The sequence below is a fragment of the Aulonocara stuartgranti genome (assembly GCF_965226115.1).
Source record: "Aulonocara stuartgranti genome assembly, chromosome: 22".
Classification (NCBI taxonomy): domain Eukaryota; kingdom Metazoa; phylum Chordata; class Actinopteri; order Cichliformes; family Cichlidae; genus Aulonocara; species Aulonocara stuartgranti.
The window spans coordinates 28,670,108-28,687,308 of NC_138957.1; the positions used below are offsets into that span (position 1 = coordinate 28,670,108).

The 17,201-nt window shown below is 39.0% G+C and overlaps 1 protein-coding gene across 1 annotated transcript; it reads right to left on the minus strand.

Moving 5' to 3' along the window:
* Window positions 1–4,273: 4,273 nt before the first annotated feature.
* On the minus strand, window positions 4,274–7,537 carry LOC309699068 (uncharacterized protein; the record flags this gene model as incomplete). The annotated part of the gene is made up of 3 exons (XM_082521923.1): window positions 6,363–7,537; window positions 5,974–6,181; window positions 4,274–4,302 (listed from the first exon to the last, which is right to left on the minus strand). The coding sequence occupies exons 1-3, from the start codon at window positions 7,128–7,130 to the stop codon at window positions 4,274–4,276; spliced, it is 1,005 nt and encodes a 334-aa protein (XP_082378049.1). The 5' UTR covers window positions 7,131–7,537.
* Window positions 7,538–17,201: the final 9,664 nt, after the last annotated feature.

A 17,201-nucleotide genomic window follows, 5' to 3' on the forward strand; every position in this document is an offset into this window, starting at 1 on the left:
GTTAAAGAGGCTGTTGAGGGACTGTTCAAACATAAGAAAAAACACTGTGGGTCGTGTTGTCGAATATAATGAATCGAAGGAAGGAATTTTGAGTCATATTTGGAGCAGTTGGAGAAATTGATGTGGGCGAATGATGTTTCCGATGAGAAGAAAGTGTGCCCATGAAAGACAGACCAGACAAGAGGGTAATAACAAAATAAAAAGCTGGAAGGGACCTAAAAAGACACAGGAGCAAAGCAACCATGCTATCAATGTGTTGGAAACATTCAGGACATGAGTGCCTTCCCTGTGTTCCACGTTTAGTTTAGTGAAACAAGGGAAGGCACTAGACTAGAAACTATAAATATAACATAAGCAGAAAACAACTAAGAACCATGAATAGTACGGAATCACACAGTATGATTAAAACAAGAAATATACAAACATTGAGTTACGATTTTGTTTAATCATATGTTTGTTAGAAAGTAATCATATTGCATCGAAGGAGGAATTTAATGCGGAATCCAGAAGTTGTTTTTTATGATTGTTTATCTACTAATAGTAATTTTGTTTGCAAACATTCAGAATCTCTGAAAACTGTTAACAGTCAAATTTAAGAAGAACATTTTTGTCATAATAATAATTACAAAACAAAAGAATCAAACAGTGAAACAATCAAAAAAAGATTCAGAGACAGGTTGCTTATGTACTACAGTTAAAACATTCACTCCATGGGAGTCTCTAGTGGCCATCAGATTAGTTGCAGCTATCAGGACATCAACAGTGTACAGAATATTTACTAGAATTTAAAAAACGGACAATATGCAAGATTTTAAGAGTTTAAAACACAGTGGTCTGTAATTGTAATTTTCTGATATTTATTACAGAAAACAATAACATATATTTCGCAGGAAGCAATGTCATATTTGAGACACTGTAGGGAATAAAAGGCTGTAATGCAATTGCAAGAAAAAGCCTGTAATGTCCAATAATGCAGTTGTACAACTAGTTGATTAAAGTTAAGTAACTACCCAATTTTGTCAAGGTTAGCTCAACTTACAATAGAAAAACATAACTAATTATATTTTAAGAAGATTTTAAATGATTCGTCTTGGGTAAAGAAATATATATATATATATATATATATATATATATATATATATATATATATATATATATATATATATATATATATGTATAAATCTTAATGTTGAATAAATACTGAATGAAGAGTTTAAAAACACCCCGCAGATTAGTAGATGTATAAAAAAGACAAAGAAAGCCATTTAAATAAAGAATTCTGTGCTTAAATTATGAATTGTACAATATTGATATTAAAATATACATTTGTAAATTCATTTACAAATTCATTTTTAATTCGTTTATTAATTCAAACATGACTAAAGTTTTTTTTTTAATATTTAAATTTAAAATAAAAACATTATTTTTTAACCAATATTTCAAAATGAATTATTAATCTATTAATAGATACTTCAAATCGAAAATGAATTTCCCAAAAAAGAATTAAACTCTCATTCAAAACCAAATTTTAAACATTTTTTAATTCCAAAATTAAAAAAAAACAGATGTTCAAAATCGTTTTTTAAAGCACAATTCAAAAAGAGAAATAAGTATATGGATTCAAAATTCAGAGATTAATTTTTGACATTTAAACTGGTGATTCCACAACTCATATGAAAATCTATTTCCCTTTCCTGTTAGTTCACAGATGAGCATTTATATTAGCATATTGATTAGCTCTAAGATTAAACAGGATTAGCTGCCTGGATTTTTCTACACTGCTGTTTGTGCTCATAACTTTGTGTTGCTAATAAGTGTAAGCACGCACAAAAGCTGAAATTGATTCAGTTTAGTAGGGGAGACCGGGGATAGTTGTAACGTGGGTCAGTTGTAACTAGAGATGGCACGATACCACTTTTTTATGTCCGATACCGATACCGATATCATAAATTTGGATATCTGCCGATACCGATATGAATCCGATATAGTGTTTTTTAATCAACAAAACTGTTTTTTAAAATATCTTGCTGCATTTTGCAAGTCTGCAAGTTCATACTCAAGTTTAAAACAACAACTACACTAAAGCTATTCTGTTATACCTGTATACAAAAAAAATATTTCATAGTTCAGCAATACTGATCAATCTAATAAACTTAGACCTACACCATCCTCCCTATTCTGGTATTTTAAAGAGTACTTAGCGTAAATATTAAGCAACCTAACTAATAGGGTTCCAACTCCCAGCAACAACAAAAATAAATAAATAAAAAATAGGGAACCACCCCTCACGCTCCACCTCATGATGCTTAATCGACGTAATCAACCTTAATTTGATGCAGTGTGAAAAAAAATGCACAGAAATCAATTATTTTTCAAGAAATATTAAATAGATTCAACATCTTTCTTCAACAAAATTGCAGACTGCACAGATGGTACCTTCCCAAAGGAAAAAGTACTATAGCTTACTAGGGTATATATATTAGACTTAATAGTCACTATATACAGTAATTGACTTCTATTCATTTTACATCAAATTAAAACTTTGGGTGTCAGATAATTATTTATTAAAAGCTAGACATTTTAAATGAGAATAAGAAAGAAAAGTATGTCTTTGTGCCCCCTTTTCCCTGTTAATGCCCTATCGGCCCCCCTGGCTAAACTTTGCTAGATCCGCCCCTGCACAGTTACCAGCGTCAGCTACATAGAAAAAGATCCTGGTGTAGAAAGTAATATTAAATAAATTCTAACAACAGCTGATCAAGCTTAAACGTGCTGCTGTTGTTCAGCCGCTGGTTTCCTCTTTCTGGTGCAAAGTGGGCCAAAAGCAAACTAGAGACACGGACTAGCGACAGAAAAGCCGATCAGCTGATCATTTAAGCAGTTTCACGATTGAAGTAGCAGCCGGAGAGCGAGAGGCAGTCGCTCGTTAAGCTTAACGCAGGAATGCTTTACAAACATTCAGAGATGGACTTACACACTTGCTTTACTTCTCTCGGGGATAACTTTGTCGGAGATGAAATGCCAGGTTGCTAGCGAAGCTCCAAATGCTATCCAGACCACAGGTCCCGCATGCCACAGCCGCTCTATCACGTGATGCATACTGCTCCGACATGCTAACTTTCTGAGGTGAGTTACGGCGTGTTGCAAGTTTTGTGAGGTGCTTTCGTGATATTTAATGGATCGGATTACATTTTTTATTTTTCTCCGATATCCGATCCAGTCATTTAGGTCAGTATCGGACCGATACCGATACGTAATATCGGATCGGTCCATCTCTAGTACTTTTACTTGTTTTATCAGCTCAGTCCGCAGGCACACACGTGGAGGTTCAGCTCTCTGTTTCACTGCAATTCAATTCAATTCAATTTTATTTATATAGCACCAAATCACAACAAAAGTCGCCTCAAGGCGCTTCATAGATACAGAGAAAAACCCAACAATCATATGACCCCCTATGAGCAAGCACTTTGGCGACAGTGGGAAGGAAAAACTCCCTTTTAACAGGAAGAAACCTCCGGCAGAACCAGGCTCAGGGAGGGGCGGCCATCTGCTGCGACCGGTTGGGGTGAGAGAAGGAAGACAGGATAAAAGACATGCTGTGGAAGAGAGACAGAGGTTAATAACAGATATGATTCAATGCAGAGAGGTCTGTTACAGTTTTTGCCCGTTGCTTGAACACATTTGGCAAAACGTCGCTCATTGTGCCAAAACTCTAAACACAAGTAAGCACGACACAACACTGGGAAATATACCATACACATCTGTGCCAAAATGAAACTCCACTCCCAAAACCTAAACTCTGCTGTCAAAACCTAACATTCCTCTGTCAAAATGTAACTCTGTTGACAAAATGACACATACTTGCATCATATGCAAACACTTACAGATCAGGGGGAACACACTAGTCTTCTTTACATAAAACACTGCAGTCCTTGATTTCCATTGTGTATTCAGAAGGCACATTTACAGGAGACACATTTCCAAACAACCAAAAACGCAAATAGACCTACTCAATAGTGTACATCGCAGTACCATGAATTCAGATGAAGCAAAAAAAAAAAAAACCACAACACAATAATACTGCAATAGAAAAAACACTATACTGTAAACACAAAAAACCATGACAAGTGTGCATAAGTGGGCTCATGGATCCCACCGTCTGTTGGGGTCTGGCCACAGGACCTCATCAACATCGCAAGCTATGTCCTCTCCCGCTAGGCACCGGGGAAAATACCCTCTTGCATGCCGAAACCATCCATGGATCGCTGTCACCTCAATGTCGCCGCAGGCCTGTTCCATTGCCTGCAGAAGAGGCATGCGGGCATGTGGTTGGCGGTCATATACTCACCATCTCCAAGCCGAAAAAAATTCCTCAATAGGGTTTAAAAATGGTGAGTAAGGGGGCAAGTATACCACTTCAAATTGATTGTGGTCGGTGAACCAGGCCTGGACCAGAGCAGCCCGATGGAAACTGACATTATCCCATATCACCACAAACCTGGGCTGATCTGGTCTGTTCTGTACAACTATGTTATGGAGAGCATCTAGAAATGTGAGTATGTGTTAGAGATGGACCGATCCGATATTACGTATCGGTATCGGTCCGATACTGACCTAAATTACTGGATCGGATATCGGAGAAAAATAAAAAATGTAATCCGATCCATTAAATATCACGAAAGCACCTCACAAAACTTGCAACACGCTGTAACTCACCTCAGAACGTTAGCACGTCAGAGCAGTATGCATCACGTGATAGAGCGGCTGTGGCATGCGGGACCTGTCGGTGGTCTGGATAGCATTTGGAGCTTCGCTAGCAACCCGGCATTTCATCTCCGACAAAGTTATCCCCGAGAGAAGTAAAGCAAGTGTGTAAGTCCATCTCTGAATGTTTGTAAAGCATTCCTGCGTTAAGCTTAACCGACTGCCTCTCGCTCTCCGGCTGCTACTTCAATCATGAAACTGCTTAATGATCAGCTGATCGGCTTTTCTGTCGCGAGTCCGTGTCTCTTGTTTGCTTTTGGTCCACTTTGCACCAGAAAGAGGAAACCAGTGGATAAACAACAGCAGCACGTTTAAGCTTGATCAGCTGTTGTTAGAATTTATTTATTATTACTTTCTACACCAGGATCTTTTTCTACGCAGCTGACGGCTGGTAACTGTGCAGGGGCGGATCTAGGAAAGTTTAGCCAGGGGGGCCGATAGGGCATTAACAGGAAAAAGGGGGCACAAAGACATACTTTTCTTTCTTATTCTCATTTAAAATGTCGAGCTTTTAATTATTTAATATTTATCTGAATCTTACACCCAAAGTTTTAATCTGATGTAAAATGTATAGAAGTCCATTATTGTATATAGTAACTGTTAAGTCTAATATACCCTAGTAAGCTATAGTACTTTTTCCTTTGGGAAGGTACCATCTGTGCAGTCTGCAATTTTGTTGAAGAAAGATGTTGAATCTATTTAATATTTCTTGAAAAAGAATTGATTTCTGTGTATTTTTTTTCACACTGCATCAAATTAAGGTTGATTACGTCGATTAAGCATCATGAGGTGGAGCGTGAGGGGTGGGTCCCTATTTTTTATTTATTTATTTTTGTTGTTGCTGGGAGTTGGAACCCTATTAGTTAGGTTGCTTAATATTTATGCTAAGTACTCTTTAAAATACCAGAATAGGGAGGATGGTGTAGGTTTAAGTTTATTAGATTGATCAGTATTGCTGAACTATGAAATATTTTTTTTTTGCATACAGGTATAACAGAATAGCTTTAGTGTAGTTGTTGTTTTAAACTTGAGTATGAACTTATACAAAATGCAGAAAGATATTTTAAAAACAGTTTTGTTGATTAAAAAACACTATATCGGATTCATATCGGTATCGGCAGATATCCAAATTTATGATATCGGTATCGGTATCGGACATAAAAAAGTGGTATCGTGCCATCTCTAGTATGTGTTGGCTATTGTATGGACCTAGCATTGCATGATGGTGCAGAAGTCCTCGAAGGCATATGGCGGCACATAATGTGATGTTTCCCCCGCGCTGCCCTGGGACGTGCACAATTGCCCTTTGGCCAATCACATTACGACCCCGTCGTCTTGTTTTGCTCAGGTCGAATCCAGCTTCATCAATGAAAATGTATTCATGAGGCTGTGCAGCTCCATCCATGGCCATGATCCTCTGAAAAAAAGGGGAACATGTCACTGTACTACAGTGCTACACATACAGCACCCTCACCCCATCACACAGGTACCTGTGTAGCTCTCAGAATAGATCCATGTGGTACTGATATGGTACATATTCAGCTGCTACTGGACTTCACCAATACTCTATTGTAAATGTAAGGGACAGTTACACGTACCCGTACATATTCAGCTCGAAGTCCTTTGACCCTGTCACTGTTCCTCTCGAATGGGACTCTGTAGAGCTGCTTCATGGTGATGCTGTGTTTACCCAAGATGCGTCTGATGGTGGTGATGCTCACATGGTCTATGTTGCTGAACACTCGCCTGTCTGCAAGTATTTTCCATCGTAGCTGGTGGAGACGGATGGCATTGTCTGCCCTCACTAGGTCCACAACGGCAAGTTCCTGCTGTTGTGTGAACAGGCGTTGCCGTCCACCCCCAGAAGGTCTTCGGGTCATTCTGGAGGAATACAACCACATATTGTCATCGGTTTGCTTATTTTTCATACAGTACTTTACTGTACGTACTGTGTCATCCACTGTACAACACTGTACTTCAATATGAGGAATCAGCCACTTTGGCTGCAAAAGGAGCATTAGCACCCCGTACACTTGATATGGTAATGTGATATACTGTAGAACAGTGCTATGGAACCATCTGAGTAGAGCAGAAGGTATGGAGGTGAAGACAGACCTGTTTTCTAGTCGGAATGTTCGTATTATAGATGCCACTGTGAAGCGGCTTAGATGTGGGTGGACTCTCTGCCCAGCTTCCCTCATAGTCAGGCCATGGTTGATGACATGGTCCACCAAAGTTGCTCTTATTTCATCAGAAATATGGGTCCGTGCATGGCCTCTTCGGCCTCCTCCTCCTCTTCCTCCTCCTCCTCTACCTCTTCCTCTACCTCTTCCTCTTCCTCTTCCTCTTGCTCTCCCTCCATCCATGCTTGCGAAGTTCTTGAAATGGCTACGCTGAGGGCTTTTTGTAGTTGGCTAATTGGTGTTCGGTTTTGCAAGTAAGTGCCTTCAGGTGTGTATTTGCGTGGTTGCAATTACTCCATGTGTTTTGTATTTTGGATACATGTGTTTTCCGAATGGCACCCTGACATTTCATTTTGTGAGCGAAGTGTCTTATGTATGACATAGAGTGTAGCATGCAGGACCATGTGTGTTGCATAAAGGGGTAGGTGTGTTGCATAAAGGAGTAGGAGTGTTGCATAATTGGTACTGGGGTGCAAAGCAGCGCTTTTGTTTAAGGTATGGGTACATGTGTTTGAGGTATGGTAACAAAAGCTTCACGTTGTGTTACTTTAGTCTGAGCATGGGTTTATAGTGTTCAAGCAACGGGCAAAAACTGTAATACATAGTGAGTGAGAAAGGTGACTGGAAAGGAAAAACGCAATGCATCATGGGAATCCCCGGCAGCCTACGTCTATTGCAGCATAACTAAGGGAGGATTCAGGATCACCTGGTCCAGTCCTAACTATATGCTTTAGCAAAAAGGAAAGTTTTAAGCCTAATCTTAAAAGTAGAGATAGAACTGCAGGGTCCCTTCATTCTTCACATATCCGTGTCGGGCAGAGTGTCACTCTGGAGGCTGAATGGCCCTTGTGCAAGCACACACACTTCTTAGCAGTGCATGCGTATGTCCAACCAATCAGGGAGCTCCTTACACTGTTGCAAAGCTAATATGTATTGCTTTGGGATTTCAGAAATCAGATAGATAATCCAATAATTAATCTGTCAACTAATCCAGGATATAATCCAGTAGTTAATCTGTTAGCTAAACCACTTTCGAATGAGTTGTGGAATCGCCATTTAAAATGTCAGAAATATATTTGTTGAAAATCTTTGATTTTTTAATCCATTTGTCCATTTATTTGTCTTTTTAAAATTGTGTTTTTAAAACAATTTTCAAAATCTGTTTTTTAATTTTGGAATTCACTTTTTTTTTTTGAAATGAGGGTTTGATTGAGAGTTTAATTCTTTTTTGTGAGCCTTATTTTTGATTTAAAGTATTTATTAATAGATGAATAATTCAAACATGGCAGCACGGTGGCACGGTGGTTAGCACTGTTGCCGCACAGCAAGAAGGTCCTGAGTTCAATTCCACCATCAGGCCGGGGTCTTTCTGTGTGGAGTTTGCATGTTCTCCCCATGTTTGCGTGGGTTCCCTCCGGGTACTCCGGCTTCCTCCCACCGTCCAAAGACATGCAGCTTGTGGGGATAGGTTAATTGGATAATCCAAATTGCCACTAGGTGTGAATGTGCGAGTGAATGTGAGCGCGAATGGTTGTCTGTCCTTGTGTGTTAGACTGGCGACCTGTCCAGGGTGTACCCTGCCTCTCGCCCTATGACAGCTGGGATTGGCTCCAGTGCCCCCCGCGACCCTGAAAAGGATAAGCGGTAGCGGATGGATGAATAATTCATTTTAAAATATTGATTTAAAAACAGTGTTTTTATTTTTCATTAAATTATTAAATAATATTAAATTACTTTAGTAGTGTTTGAATAAATAAAATTAAAAATGAATTTGTAAATGAATTTACAAATGTATATTTTATTGTACAATTCATTATTAAGCACATAATTCTTTATTTTGATGCGTGTGGCTGTGTGATCCTCCATATAGCACTTATAAGTAGCCGATTCAGGGACATAGGTAAGGTCATCACAGTCACAGTGTGTTTATTCAACATTCGGTGCTACTTCCCTGAACTGTCAAACAGGTCACACGTCTACTGATATTCATGCAGGTGCTCTTATTTAACATCCTTTCCTCTGCAGTTTCATACCATAAACAGATTTTATAAGACATAAACATGTAATGACTGTGCTTAAACAGATACTTTCAGTAGCGGGAAAAATACTGGTATATTTTATGTCTTCTAAGTTTGAGCTTGTAAATCATCACCTTGACAGGAATGAGGAAAATTTCTTTGAGTTTTTATTTGCTTTGACTTAATTCTTCCGCTCTACCACTCAACATTTTCTCCTGCAGACTTTTGCATCACACTTAAATTACGTTTACATTTTTAACATGTTAACAAAATTGTTAACATGATTTAACACAACTTGTATCTTTGTTGCTCTTAATTTAGCAAAGCACTATACTGTTGAAAAGACTTCTGGGGTGCAGGATAAAATGCGGTGAACCATATTAAACCAAAACACAAGCCACTGTCCAATCTCTGTGTGCTACTGTTCAAAGTAGAACCGCCTAAGAAGTGAACATAACTTTCTATTTAACCTTTGGAGTGCAAAAATCCAACATTTTATCATGTAAAATTATGACTCAGGGTTGCATGTGTTCTGGAGCCTCTCCAAACTGTGATAGGGTAAGAGGCAGGGTACGCCCAGGCAAGGTCACCAGCCTGTTAAAGGGCTCAAAGTATAACAAGTATCTTATATATGTGGTAGTTATGACAACTCGGAAAAGTTGTAATCGACAATTTAGAGCTTCAGCTTATGACAGTTGGTCTTGATATTTAGATTAGACCACTACTATTACTATTTCCAGCACACTTGCTTGATAAACAGTCAATTGGCTACTGAAACTCTAAAATAGATAAAAAGGATTAAAAATCTGTCATAATTACACTAAACTTAACAACAACAACAATAATAATAATGATATATTTATTTGTATTAGATAGTATCAGATACCATTCATGTAGGTCTATCTCTTGGGTTATAATATCTATTGTCTGCAAACTGCAGTGAAACAGATAAAAAAAAAAAAATCTTTATACCAGAATTTAAAATCGCTCATGCTGGAATGCTTAAACAGTATTTATAGTTTCTATTATTATTTTTTATTTATGAAATACTCTGTGCTGCCTTGTTCCTCCTGAAAACACTGTTTTTTACTGGCTTATGGTCGGTTGCAGGATAAAGGACTGTGAAAATGATTCAAACCAGGTTTGCTGCAGCTACAGCAGAGTACTATCCACAAAACAAAAACACTATAGTGAACACAACTATACTTTTTGTCACGATCCGCAAGGCAGAGCATGAGGAGATCACTGGTGAAAGATGTGGATTCAAGAGCAGACACTGACAACCGACTTACTGAGCGTGAACTTTATTCACAGTGGGAGGCAAAATACGAACAAAAGCAGAGAATGGCAGAAACTCAAACTAAGAAAAGCCTAAACTGACAAAATTAACAAGAAGCATGCAATCTGAGGCAAGGAACTAGAAAAACTTGAAACGCAGGTGAAAATTTAGGGATGACAAGTAGATGAACCAGCAACAAATAGAGGAAGACACAGGGCTAAAATACACAGGCAGGACAATGAAAGGCTGGGCAATGAGTGGGAAAACAGCTGGGACAAATGAGACATAACAAGACAAAGGAAGCTAAGCAGAATACACTGACATAGGACAAGGACAACCAAAGTAAAACAGGAACCACGAGACATTAGCAAAGACGCAGACTTGATACAGAGATGTGGAAACCATGACAGACTCTGTAACATGAAGCACAGACAAAAGTAACTAGATGAGGAACACAGGGAAGACGTAAAGACAGAAAATCAAGACTAAGCATACAACAGAATTAAACCTTCATCGAGAACACAGCGACGGCACAGAAACAGAACAGAAACCTAGATACCAGGAACTATAAATGTAAACAGAAAACCATAATTCAAAGAGTATAACTTGAACCCAAAAGACAAACAATGGGTCACCAGACCCAGTGCCGTGACACTTAGAGTGCATCTGAAATGACCATAACATTTTATTATGTAACATTACGACTCAGCATTTTTGAAAGTTTTTAGTTTTCATGTTATGCTTAGACTGTTATGAAATATCATACATTTAGGATTTATCTTTTGGGTTGTGATATATAATATGTGATTTTCCATATGCTTCCAGACTAAAAGGAAAATAAAGATGTGGGACACACCTGTGGAGGTGATAAAAGAGATAATTATGAGTCTGGGCTTGCGGTGTGTAAATCTGACATTTGAAGAGTAATACACATTTGAGAGCTTAAAAACATAAATTGGCAGGGATTTAGGAAATATTTTGAGCACTAGTCATCATTCCTCGTAGTATGGGCCAGCGCATGACATATACAAATACAGGTCAACACAGCGGTATCCAACTCCAGGCATCGAGGGCAGGTGTCCTGCAGGTTTTAGATGTGTCCTTGATCCTACACAGCTGATTTAAATGGCAAAATTACCTCCTCAACGTGCCTTGAAGTTCTTCAGAGGCCTAATAATAATTTGATTCAGGTGTGCTGAACCAGGGTGCTATCTAAAACCTGCAGGACACCGGCCCTTGAGGCCTGGAGTTGGACGCCCCTGGGCCAACACAGGGACAGATAAAACAGATTCCCAGTAAACAGAAAACCATCCCATCCATCTATTGTCTTCCATGTATCCAATGGTTATAGTGGATGCTGGAAGCCAGCTCTCATGAGTGCACAGAAAGGTTACACCCTTTGACAGGTTGCCAAGCTATCATGAGGCTCAAAGTATAACTACCATCTTATAGTTGCTGAGAATTATGTATGAATCAACTGAGAGTGTCAGCTTCTTAGAGTTGGCAATGATATTTACTTCCGAGCACCACTAATCTAAAATTTGTAGTTTTAGGTAATACATTTAAAGCTTTTAGTAGCTTTTAGAGGAATTGTTAGATAATGAAAACTGCTCTCCATGTTCAAATTCATGTTGGTTTCTGTTACTCACATGAATTCAGATTGGATAATATCATTTTTAGGTCTTCAATTTCTGTGTCAGTCTGTTGCTACCGTTTTGTTTTTCAAGCAAAAGCTAAAGGCTAAAGCATCACAGAAACCATGTGATAACCAGTAACCTTGGATAAATGTCTCAGACCTATCTTTAGTTAGTCTAACAACTAACGCAGCTAGTTTACCCATAAACTGTAAGTTGTTGAGCAAACACCTCGGACTTCCGTGAAGTTCATGCCGGCCTCAGTAAAGAGAACATAAAACTGACTCAGTATGTTTTTTGTATGTTTTTTGAGGGGTGAATTAAAGAGATATATAGAAATATAGAAATAATTATGCTTTCCTTCAGCTCTTATGTAAAATAATATTAATGGATTATTTTTAATAGGCTGTGTTTTTGGTCCCTGACCTTTCTGGATTTGCTTATGTTCAAACCTTAAGCAATTTTAAATGAGAACATAATTTGTTGGCATTTTGCCTTTATTTGATTGAAGAGTGAACTTTTTAGGATTGGAGTGTGGGGAGAGAGACGGGGTAATCCACATGCAGCAAGAGGCCCTGGGTTGAAATCAAGCCCAGATCAATGCATTGAGCCTTGTGGCATATGGCCATCTGCTCAACTATCCGCTCAACTAAAGAGACCTGAACATCACCATGAACATCACCATGAACTAGTGATGTGCGGATCGATACTGAAATATCGATTCCTCCGGTACCAGTCATTTATGTTCTAGAATCGATACTCATATTAAAATATCGATATTTTAGTAATTTAGGGTAAATTTGTAGTTATCATTAACAGGAACAAAGTGCAAATAAACTATATCATTTGGATTGTCTACATTGGAAGGAACTACTTAGTCTTCTGCCTGTCATAGTCATGTGTGACGTACGTTTGTATAAATGTGTCCAGCCCCTTGTTGTGCACACTCACAACAATGGCTGAGCATAAATGGAGTCATGTGCAGACGTATTTTACTTCCACAAATGGTTGAGACGTAGTTTGCAATACATGTGGCAAGAAAGGGAGGTGTTGTGGCAACACTGCTAACCTCATCAAGCACTTCAGAGTAAATCATATCACAGAATATGACGAGCTTATGTTGAGGTGAACTGAAGAGGAGGACAGGGACAGGGACAGGTGCTGCAAGGGTGAGACAGACGTCTCTCACGGAGTCCTTTAGTGCTGCAGGCAGGCAACATGTTCAAATAGCGCACAACTTCAGTTTTTTTTATTTCTATATGATAACTGTGCATTATTAAGCGATAAGAACAAGTAATCTGATGTCCTGTAATCATTATGAAGCTATAATTTGAGATACAATAACTGAAATACGTTTTTGTACAAAGTATCGGTATCGGATCAGTATCGTCGATACCACCCTGAATTTTACTTGGTATCGGATCGGAAAGGAAATCAGTGGTATCGCACATCACTACCATGGGCATCACCATGGGCATGAATTTCGTAGTAATTTCAGGCTTTAAATTAATTTTGTGGACTTTTATTTTTCCAGGATTAAATGACTTTGCAGCACATACAACTTTAATGACTTTGTTTGAATATATTTAGAATTTTCTCTAATCCACCAAGGCTCAAAAGTATGCATACACCGCCAGTAATTTATTTGTTAAATGCCCCTTAGCAAGTTGCATCTTGACCAGATACGTTGGTAGCCATCAACACGTTTCTGTGTCGATATTTTGGCTGGAAAACTCTACTTTCAGTTGACTTTAGTGGACTTTAGTGCCGAATAGAGCTTTCTTAACACCATGTTTACTTATCAGCCAGGGATTCTGTTGGAGAACCTGCCAGAGCCTCTTCAGGTTTCAGCTCGAAAAAGTACTTATCTTGCCAGTATCACTCAAAAAACCTCACTGAGTTTCTCAGTCTGTTTATCTTTGACATACCTAGCACACCCTGGTACAGAGGCTAAAAATCCATAATGCAGGCATTGACCAGTCTTGGAATACAATAACTGACTAAAGTTCATTCTGTCACCAGTTCTGTCTGTCACTGACCTGTTCTCGGTATCCAGGAAATATGATTTGGAGGAGGTGTTTCTAATGAATGTGGCTTTCTCTCTTCCAGCACAGCGATTGTATGAATGGGCTGTAGACATTTACACTTTAATTATTGCAGGAAGCAATAATTAAAGTGTAAATGTACATCTTTTGGAAATGTACATCATGGGTTCCCTGGCAGTGGGCATCATCATGCCTTTGTCATATCCACTCTGTTTGGGCTTTTTCTTTCTGGAGAAGAAGGGTGAGAATCTCAAACCATGCATCCGCATTTGAATCAAATCTCTGTTAAAAACAAGTATCTGTTGCCTCTGTTGTCTTCCGCATTTGAACTCTTGCAGGGTGCCACCATTTTTTCAAAGTTGTATCTCAGTAACGCTTACCACAGGGTGTGGATAAAAGATACTTCAAGTATTTTGGGATCCCTTTTATGCATACCACTGCTCCAGCTGTGCTCCAAGCCATGGGTAACAATGTGCTGACTTCACCTTTGTCTGCTTGGATAATATTTTCATCCTCTCCAAGACCATTTCCAAGCATCAAAATCACACCCTCCAGGTACTGGAATGCTTATTGGAAAATGAACTGCATGTCAAAGGACAAGGATTTATATTGCGTGTTGATTTTGTGGCACTTTGGGGATTTATTACTAAGTACAGGTAAAATGACACCCAGCTTAGGTTCAAATGGTGGAGTAGACAGTTTTGGCAATGATGAGAAATCTCCAGCATTTCTTGGGGTTTGTAAACCTTTACAGTCATGTAATTAAAGATGTATGTGAATGTACTGCATCTTCTGTCCAAAACAAGTCCTCCAGTTTACTGTTCATGGGACCGCTTAGACCTCTATCTGTTCCTGGATGGCCATGCTCCCACATTTCCCTGAACCTCATCAGTGTCAATAATTGACCAGTTTTCCAAAGGTGCTCACTTTGTGGCTCTGCAAAAACTGCCCACAACTATAGAAAGTGCTCAGCTTCTAACTCGTCATGTATTTTTGCTTCATCCTACCGGAAACCATTTGGAATCAAGGGCCTTAGAGTTAGAGGTATCCCTGGTACAACAGCCACTTCTATTCCCATCCAAGAAGGTTTGTTTTGCAGCTCCTTCTGAGCAGCATCACCTCTCCCACTGTTGTCAGCTTTTGATGGCGGCCCGTGCAGCTCTATTGACGACACAAGAACGAAGCAAGCGCCTGGCTTACCTACGGCATGGCACCCATCTACTCTGCAGGTTTGATTATCTTCCAAAAATGTCCAGTTATGAAATGTATTTCAGAAACTATTTTAGAATTGCCCTAAGACCTGTCAGGCCTGAGGCAAATGAGAATCATTCTAAATCTTGTTCAGCCCAGTGCAAAGTTGCATAACCTTTCTGTGACTTACTTGCAGTCACAGTTAATATGCACTTTCTGCTGTGCATTAAAACATTTCACTGTGTGTCAAACCATTTCAACATATCAGTCGTAAATTAAAGGGTAAATGAGGTGGAAAATGAGAGGCTTTAATTATTAAATCTGTATTAAATAATTGTTGTTTACATGTGAAGAGACCCCTTTTCAAAGGCTCTTTCACTGGATCATCTTTTCTAAAGAATGTAACAGGTTAAAATTATTGTCAGCAGTGACTGAGTCTGCCATCCCTCCTCCCAGACAAGAAGGTTTCTACGAATGTCCACGTAATCAGTCTCACTGTGCTTAGCACTGGATTAAGTTGCTGCTACCATAAACTGAGCAGGCGTATCAACAAAAAAACAGACATTTATAGCATTTTTTCCTCTTCACACAGTTAGCTGGTAGATGGCAGGCGTCTGACTGTGGGGTAACCTGCTGTATATGTCTTGTTGCCACATCAACATGTGGACATGCAATGAAAATTTTCCTTACCCATGTGAGTAAAGGGGCTCTGTAGCTTCATGATTAGTGTGCGTTTGTTCCGGTTTTTCTTACTTCACTTTGATTTGTGCACGGCTGCAGGTGAGGCTGACACAGCGGAGCTCCATCAGTTCATCACGCCTCCACTGCATAAGACGTGCCGGGACCTGAGGTTGTGTTGTTGTGTGTGTGTGTTGGGGGGGCGGGGGGCAGAGGGAGTGTTCGCCTAGGGCACCAAACAGGCTAGGACCGCCCCTGCTTGCTTGTAACCAAACCTGTTGAAAATTTTATCTCAACTCCCAAGGTGGAGTCCATCCTAGTGTTGACCCTTCACAAGAATTCTCCTCAGGTCTTCCCGTTCCTTTGACTTTGCAATTGTTCTGAGGATTGGTTGTTAAACAAATCCTTTTTACGGTGCCAAAGAGAAACTACTGGTTATAGTCAATCATTATCACTAACATGAAGTTATGGGCTTCAGCCTTGTCAAGTTAAAAGACATTGTAAAACCTTTAACATCACTTGTTTATTTTATATCACCGGAAGGGCTTGTCCATGTCCCTCTTTGGGAAAATACAGTTACAAAGAAACAAAGAAAGGCGTTAACCACTTTTAGTTTTTTCTTTCTTTTTTTTTTTTTTTTACCTTTGTGCTGAAAACGTTTCTAGAAAATTCCTAATTGATTCCTGATCCTGGTATCAAAGGTATTCAAACGTTAACTCCAATGAAAATAGGAGCTGATATGGGTGATTTATTGGTTGAAAGGCAAGCCTTTATTAAGAAGTCGGAAAAAGAATCGCCGCATCTAAACCACGGTTCATTTATAAACCTCTGTCACCTAAACACGCCTGTATAGTGGCAATGAAGGCTCAACACAACTTTTGTTAAGTATAGGAGAAGAGGGGGTGATGGGAGCACAGGTGATGAGTCGATGAGTCAAATCACCTCTCGGCCCTTTTATCACTTGTGTCACAGACACACACACACACACACACACACACACACACACACACACACACACACACACACACACACCTGATACAAAAACACATAAAATCAAAAAGATGGCATTATGGTAACGACATGCAATATATTTACAGGTGTTTTCTTTTCTGATACGTGTAATAAAAACAGTCAAAGCAAGCTAATTCTGAATGGCTGGTAGGTTTAGATTTAGTCAGCTTTAGGATGTGTATTTAGTTTATTCAACAAGTATACAGTAATAAAATCATCTGTCTGCTGTTTTAAATCCTGCTTCTATTTTAACCAGCATTTTTTTTAATTTTTGTGTTTTTTTTAATGAACTTGGACTAAACCATGCCAAATCTGACTGTTCCTCATGTTCTCTTGACAGCGTGACCTCCCCCTCCCCCCCAAGTGCAAGCGGTTTAAAATAGTTCAGTAACTTTATT